An 8,046-nucleotide genomic window follows, 5' to 3' on the forward strand; every position below is an offset into this window, starting at 1 on the left:
AGCCTGTAATCCCAGCACTTTGGGAGGCCGAGACGGGCGGATCACAAGGTCAGGAGATCGAGACCATCCTGGCGAACACGGTGAAACCCCGTCTCTACTAAAAAATACAAAAACCTAGCCGGGCGAGGTGGCGGGCGTCTGTAGTCCCAGCTACTCGGGAGGCTGAGGCAGGAGAATGGCGTGAACCCGGGAGGCGGAGCTTGCAGTGAGCTGAGATCCGGCCACTGCACTCCAGCCTGGGCGGCAGAGCGAGACTCCGTCTCAAAAAAAAAAAAAAAAAAAAAAAAAAAAAAAAAAAAAAAAAAAAAAAAGATTTATCCTAAGCCCTTCCCTAATCATCAGAAGACTCCATATCATAACAAATAAGTAAAGAACTTTTTTTTAGTTCCCATAAAACAGAAATCTTATTTGTACCATGATGGCAAGAAAATGATCTACAGACCCACTGTGGCGGCTCACACCTATAATCTCAGCACTTTGGGAGGCTGAGGCGGGCAGATCACCTGAGGTTGGGAGTTTGAGACCAGCCTAACCAACATGGAGAAACTCCATCTCTATGAAAAATACAAAATTAGCCAGGCATGGTGGTGCATGCCTATAATCCCAGCTACTCGGGAGGCTGAGGCAGGAGAATCATTTGAACCCGGGAGGTGGAGGTTGCAGCGAGCCACGATGGTGCCATTGCACTCCAGCCTGGGCAACGAGAGCAAAACTCTGTCGTTAAAAAAAAAGAAAAAAGAGAAAGAAAAAGAAAAAGAAAATGATCTATAATTTGATTGAGATAAAAATAAGACATCATCACAATCCCAAAAATTATTCAAAGTAAATGCACTTACTAATCAAAGAGAACAGTGGTAGGAAAAAGGGAAAGAAAACAGAAAATGTTTATTATTTTTATCTAGATTTGTGAAATTACTTCATGTTAAAATGACATGGTATGGGAAAAAGAAAAAAGAATGACATGGTATGGAAATAATCCAACAGAATTATTTTTTGGATCATGAGACTTTTCAGAGTTTATGTATGCAATCAATCTCATTCTGAATTTCAGAGGACTGAGATTATACAAATTTCCTGGTGAATTCATACTCTCTACTTTTGCAACACAGAAGACAAGGATATTACTTGAAGCATTAGCAGGACGAATCGAGGCAAAAGATTAGAGAATGGAAGGATTATTAGACACTAGAATGTTTGGCAAAAGGAAGCTGTATAGTCTCTCCTACTCCAAATAACAAACCAAATGGTTGAATTGTATGCTCTCTGAGTGGTTCTTCCAAGAGTTATTAACTTGACATAGGCTGGGTCCTATCAGTCACACAGAATTCATATAAATTATTTTTCTAGAGTTTTGAAACCACAGGTTTAGATGGATCCCCTGAACTCACCAATCCTGGGCATGATTACTAGCTTCCTGAGGTGGGAGTGGGCTCGCTAACCGGGACACTTGAATCCAAACTGCATCATATAGGTCTTTCTTCCGGGTATGCACAGTACATGGAACAATCAGTGGCATTCCAAAGAGGCTGGGGCGATTCTTCTGAGATGACAGGAAATACAGTTCTGTCCTCATCTATATGTACAAACAAGAGAATAGAGAGTTGAGAAGACAGGCCTTTGATTCCTCCCTTTAGTTCTAACCCTGCCAATAACAGGTATTATCATCATTTCAAATTAGTCACTATCACATTCTTCTCTATATTTATAAAGCCATCTTTATTGACACAAAGAGAACGGTGACAGTGGAGTCATTATAAGGGCTGAGGTATTGCCAGTTTTAAAGTTGTTGCCTGTTCTATGAAACTTGGGTTTCAGCAATTAATATATTCAAACCACAGTTTTCTTTGATAAACATTTCTCACATACAGTGAATCAAATGTAAAAACTAGTAATAGCTTCATAGCTAAAGGCTTTTAAACAATTAAGACTCTTTCTTTCTCCAGAAAATATGCCAGTAAGCTGGGTGTGGTGGCTCATGCCTATAATCCCAGCACTTTGGGGGGCTGAGGCAAGAGGATCCCTTGAGCCCAAGAGTTTGAGATCAGCCTGGGCAATGTAGGGAGACCATATCTCTATAAAGAAATAAGTACAATTAGTGGGGCATGGTGGCATGTGTCTGTAGTCCCAGCTATACAGGAGGCTGAGGTGGGAGGATTGCTTGAGTCTGGCAAGTTGAGGGTACAGTGAGCTGTGATCGTACCACTGCACTCTACCCTGGAAGGTAGAGCGAGACCCTGTCTCGAAAAAGACAAAGAAATGAAAAGATGCCAGCGGAAAAAAAAAAGACTCTCTCAACTATAGTTTTCTAGGGATAAGCTGTGGATAGTGGTTGTTGGAGTAGCAATTCCCAAAGTTTTGGAGATTTGTAAAACCTAGTAATTGTTTTGTAACAAGCTTATCCACCTTCCTAAAAGCAGTTAAGTGATTTTAATCTTTTTTTTGTTTTTTAAATACATGATAGGATAAAAGTAAGGTAAAAATTTTAAAAATTTGCTTTGAGTATGTTAAAGAGATTTTTTTTTTTTTTTGAGATGGAGTCTCACTCTGTCGCCCAGGCTGGAGTGCAGTGGTGCAATCTCAGCTCACTGCAAGCTCTGCCTCCCGGGTTCACGCCATTCTCCTGTCTCAGCCTCCCGAGTAGCTGGGACTATAGGCGCCTGCCACCACACCTGGCTAACTTTTGTGTTTTAGTAGAGATGGGGTTTCACCGTGTTAGCCAGGATGGTCTCGATCTCCTGACCTCGTGATCCGCCTGCCTTGGCCTCCCAAAGTGCTGGAATTACAGGTGTGAGCCACTGCGTTAAAGAGATTTTAATGATATTCCTTAATATAGAGATACTGCACAGAATTATCCTGGAAATGGCTGTTTAATAAACATTTAGTATAATGGAATGGTTGGTGAGAGTTCAAGGTTATTCAAAGCTGCTGAACCTTTGAACATGTAATTTCCTAAGAAGTCTGGTATTTATTGAGTAGTTAGAAAAGCTAAATCAACAACTTATCAACTCACTAGGGGTTAAGTTAGCTAGTTTCTAAGTAAAAAGACCCTTCTTTATTCAGATTATTAAGCATTTTATTTTGCCATTTTCATTTAAGCTTAAATATGTAATTTTAAGACCCTATTTCACATGTTACTATTATTATAAGACCCAGAGAAATCCAGACAGAGTTCAGTTCAAATATTTTATAAAATTTTAAAATGTAGCTAAACCCACACAATTTTCATCCTCTCATTAAGGAACTTCCCCTAGTGCCCTAGGGCCCATACTTTCTCAGTTACTACTAAGATAAATTCTACTCCCAGTTATTAACATGGTTAGAAACTTCAAGCCAGGGCCAGGTGCAGTGGCTCACGCCTGTAATCCCAACACTATGGGAGGCCGAGGTGGGCGGATCATGAGGTCGGGACTTTGAGACCAGCCTGGCGAACATGGTGAAACCTCATCTCTACTAAAAATACAAAAATTAGCTGGGCATGGTGGCAGGCACCTGTAGTCCCAGCTACTTGGGAGGCTGAAGCAGGAGAATCACTTGAACCCAGGAGGCAGAGGGTGCAGTGAGCAGAGATCATGCCATTGCACTCCAGCCTGGGTGACAACAGCAAGACTCCATCTCAAAAAAAAAAAAAAAAAAAAAAAGAAACTTTAAGCCCAGGGCTACTAATTCAGAGAAAAAAAAAAATCAGAGGTAAAAAGAATCCATTTCTGGCTTGGTGCGGTGGCTCACGCCTGTAATTCCAGCACTTTGGGAGGCCAAGGTGGGTGGATCACCTGAGGTCAGTTCGAGACCAGCCTGATCAACACAGAGAAACCCCGTCTCTACTAAAAATACAAAATTAGCTGGGCATGGTGGCGCATGCCTGTAATCCCAGCTACTTGGGAGGCTGAGGCAGGAGAATCACTTGAACCCAGGAGGTGGAGGTTGCGGTGAGTTGAGATCGTGCCACTGCACTCCAGCCTGGTCAACAAGAGCGAAACTCCATTGCAAAAAAAAAAACAAAAACAAAAGACCATTTTAAATTATTATCACAAAGCAACTAGCTTTCCATTACCACTGAGTTTAAGAAACAGAATATAGTGAGCACTCAAAAGCCTCCCATTTGCTTCCTCCAAATCACAAATTTTCCCTTCCTCACAAAGGTAACTATTATTCTAAATGTTACAGTAATCACTTTCTTGCTTTTCTTTACAGTTTTATATCCTATGCAGAAGTAAATAAACACTATATTTCATTTTCCCTGTTTTAAAAGTTTTTATTTATAAATATAATTACTTAATTCTCTTTTTTTTTTTTTTTTTTGGAGACAGGGTCTAGCTCTGTCATCCAGCCTGGAGTATAGTGGTGTGATCTCAGCTCGCTGCAACCTCCACCTTCTGGGCTTAAGAGATTCTCTTGCCTCAGCCTCCCGAGTAGCTGGGACTACAGGTATGTGACACCACACCAGCTAATTTCTGTATTTTCTGTAGAGATAGGGTTTCACCATGTTGCCCAGGCTGGTCTTAAACTCCTGGGCTCGAGCAATTGGCCTACCTCAGCCTCCCAAAATGCTGAGATTACAGGTGTGAGCCACTGTGCCTAGCCTAATTCTTTTGTGTCTGGCTTCTTTCCATCAACATTAGGTTTATGAGATTCATTTATACTGGATATAACTACAAATTCATTCATTTTCATTCCTGTATAATGTTCCATTATCTTAATATATCTCAACTTCCCAATCCCTTCTACAACTAATGGACATTTAATGTTTTCATTTTGGGGCTACTACAGATAATGCTGCTATGAATATTCTTGAACATATCTCCTGGTACACATATATTTTGGGTGGATACCTACAGGTAGAACTGCTTATCTTTAACTAGAAAACTGTATTCCAAAGTAGTTGTATTAATTTATATTCTCATCAGCATGGTATGAGAGTTCCTGTTGCTCTACTTAGCAACTCTGTCAGTCTGTTTAATTTTACCTGTTCAGGTGAGTGCACTGATATCATAATATTGTTTTAATTTACATTTCACTGATTACTAGTGTTGTTGATCACTTTTTTTTTTTTTTTTGAGATGGAGTCTTGCTCTGTTGCCCAGGCTACAATGCAATGGTGTAATCTCGGCCCATTGCAACCTCTGCCCCTGGGGTTCCAGCGATTCTCCTGCCTCAGCCTCCCAAAGTAGCTGGGACTACATGCAACAACCACCACGCCCAGCTAATTTTTGTATTTTTAGTAGAGACAGGGTTTCACCATATTGGCCAGGCTGGTCTTGAACTCCTGACCTTGTGATCCATCCATCTCAGCCTCTCAAAGTGCTGGGATTATAGGCATGAGCCACCGCACCCGGCCAAGTTATCAATTTTAATGAAGTCCAATTTAATCTTTTCTTTTATATGAGTAGTGTCAGGAATGTATTCACCATTATTATCTTTCAAGGGCTGTTTCATTGTTTTGCTTTCAAATTTAGCTCTATAGTCCACCTGGAATTGTGGTAAAAGGTAGGTGCCAAGTTTCATATGGATATCTAATTGTCCCAGCACCATCTGCTGAGAAAACTCTCTTTCTCCCACCATTCTGCAATGTTATCTTCGTTATAAATCAGGTGTTCATACATTTGTGAACTGGTTTCTGGGCTCTCTATTCTATCCCAATGGTCTATTTGTCTTTTCTTATACCAGTATGACATTATTTTAAATATCATATCTTTGTGAAATAAATCTTGATATCTGGATGATATCCAATCTTGATGATATCCTCATACCTTATTCTTCTTCAAGGGTATCTTGGTTATTCCCGGTTCTTTGTATTTCCACGTATGAGAATCAGCTTATTAACCGACACACCACACATGCGCAGACTTTGCATTTTTATTGGGATTGTGCATTATCATCTGTAGATTAGTTTGTAGAGAGCTGATATCTTAAAATATAGAGTCTTCTAATCCATGAACATGGTTTATTCCTTCCAATATTAAAGTCTTCTTTAACTTCTACCAATATATTATTTTCTATATAGATGTCTTCTGTGTCATTTTTAAAGTTTATTCCTAGGTACTTAATTTTCTCTCAGCATTTAATCTTTTTGATACTAAGATTAATAATATCTGTAGTTGAGTTGAATGGTGGCCCCTAAAACAGTATATCCATGTTCTAATGCCTAGAACCAGTAAATGTGACCTAATTTGGTAAAAAGATGTTTGCAGATATAATTAAGTTGAGGATGTCAAGATGAGATCAGCCTGGATTATCTGGGTGGGCCCTAAATTCAATGATAAGTATCCTTATCAGAGAAAGACAGAGAGAAGGAGAAGGCCACACGAAGAGGCAGGGATTGCAATTATGCAGTCACAAGCCAAAGAATGCCTGGAGCCACCAGAGGTTAGGAAGAGACAAGAAAGCATTCTCTCCTAGAACCTTTGGAGGAAGCCCCCACCCTACGGAAACCTTGGTTTCAGACTTCTGGCCTCCAGACGGTGAAAGAATAAATTTCTGGGCTGGGTGCAGTGGCTCACACCTGTAATCCCAGCACTTTGGGAGGCTGAGGCAGGCAAGTCACGAGGTAAGGAGATCGAGACCATCCTGGCCAACATGGTGAAACCCCATCTCTACTAAAAATACAAAAATTAGCCAGGCACGGCAGTGTGTGCCTGTAGTCCCAGCTACTCGGGAGTCTGAGGCAGGAGAATTGCTCGAACCCAGGAGGCGGAGGCTGCAGTGAGCTGAGATCGCGCCATTGCACTCTAGCCTAGGCAACAGAGCGAGATTCCGTCTCAAAAAAACAAACAAACAAACAAACAAACAAACAAACAAAACCCAAAAAAGAATGTATTTCTGTTGTTTAAAGCCACCAAATTTATGGTAATTTGTTATAGTAGTCCTAAGAAACCAATACAGTACCTTTTTTACAATTTCATTTTCTCTTGTTGCTGCTATACAATCAATTTACTTGCTTTTTTATTGACTTTGCATCCTTACAAAGCTCAGTTCATCTGCTCTTTACATGAGTAGAGAATAGAATATCTTATCCAATAAATATAATAAATAAGATGGGAATAAAAAGTAAAAATAGAGTGAATTTTTGAATAGAGGTAGGGGTAACGGATGGATCTTAGAAATTATCTAGAAGCCCTGCTCTCCTTTATTTTATGAAATTAGGACACTAAAGTCCAAAGAGCTCAACCAGCTATCTAGTGGCAGCATTAGAACTAAAACATAGGTTGCTAAATGCCTAGTTCAGTGCCCTTTCTACTCTACCAAGTTGCCACTATACCCGATGACTACCTCCTCTGTAACCATTATCCACTGACCAGTTTTCATACCTTCCTTTTTCTTTTTTACCAAAGAGTCAACCTTTAATGCAATAGTTATGTATTAGACTATCAAGACAGGAATTATGCACAACTTGATTTTGCCCAAGAACATTCTTGTGTCCTCTAAGAAAACAACAACAACAACCCAAACTTTTCCAAAGCTGTCCGCATTTATGTGATAGTGAAGATGTACATACCTACATAAACACACAGGAAACATAAATTGTGTGTGTGTGTTGGTTTTTGTTTTTTTCTAATTTTTTTAGAGATAAAGTCTCACTTATTGCCTAGGTTGGAGTGGAGTGGTTATTTACAGGTGTCAGCATCACAGCATATTATAGCTTCAAAATCCTGTCTTCAAGGGATCCTCCTAAACATGTCTGGCTTAGGAGATACTTTTTTTTTTTTTTTTTTTTTTGAGACAAAGTCTCGCTTTATCACCCAGGCTGGAGTGCTGTGGCGCAATCTTGGCTCACTGCAACCTCTGCTGACCGGGTTCAAGCAATTCTCCTGCCTCAGCCTCTTGAGTAGCTGGAACTATAGGTGCATGTCACCATGCTCAGCTAATTTTTGTATTTTTAGTAGAGATGGGGTTTCATCACGTTGGCCAGGCTGTTCTCAAACTCCTGACCTCAGGTGATCCACCTGCCTCAGCCTCCCAAAGTGCTGGGATTACAGGTGTGAGCCACGGCGCCCAGCCATTTTCTTTCTTTCTTTTTTTTCTTTTCTTTTTTTTTTTTTTTTTTTTTTT

The 8,046-nt window shown here is 40.2% G+C and overlaps 1 protein-coding gene across 1 annotated transcript in view; it reads right to left on the minus strand.

Moving 5' to 3' along the window:
• USP32 (ubiquitin specific peptidase 32) overlaps positions 1-8,046 on the minus strand; it is a 222,552-nt gene that overhangs the window by 19,311 nt on the left and 195,195 nt on the right. The window contains exon 27 of the mRNA XM_025361455.1: positions 1,389-1,573. Within this exon, the coding sequence (XP_025217240.1) occupies positions 1,389-1,573 (185 nt within the window). The remainder of the gene's footprint in view (positions 1-1,388; positions 1,574-8,046) is intronic.

Source organism: Theropithecus gelada, chromosome 16 (genome assembly GCF_003255815.1).
Source record: "Theropithecus gelada isolate Dixy chromosome 16, Tgel_1.0, whole genome shotgun sequence".
Lineage (NCBI taxonomy): Eukaryota > Metazoa > Chordata > Mammalia > Primates > Cercopithecidae > Theropithecus > Theropithecus gelada.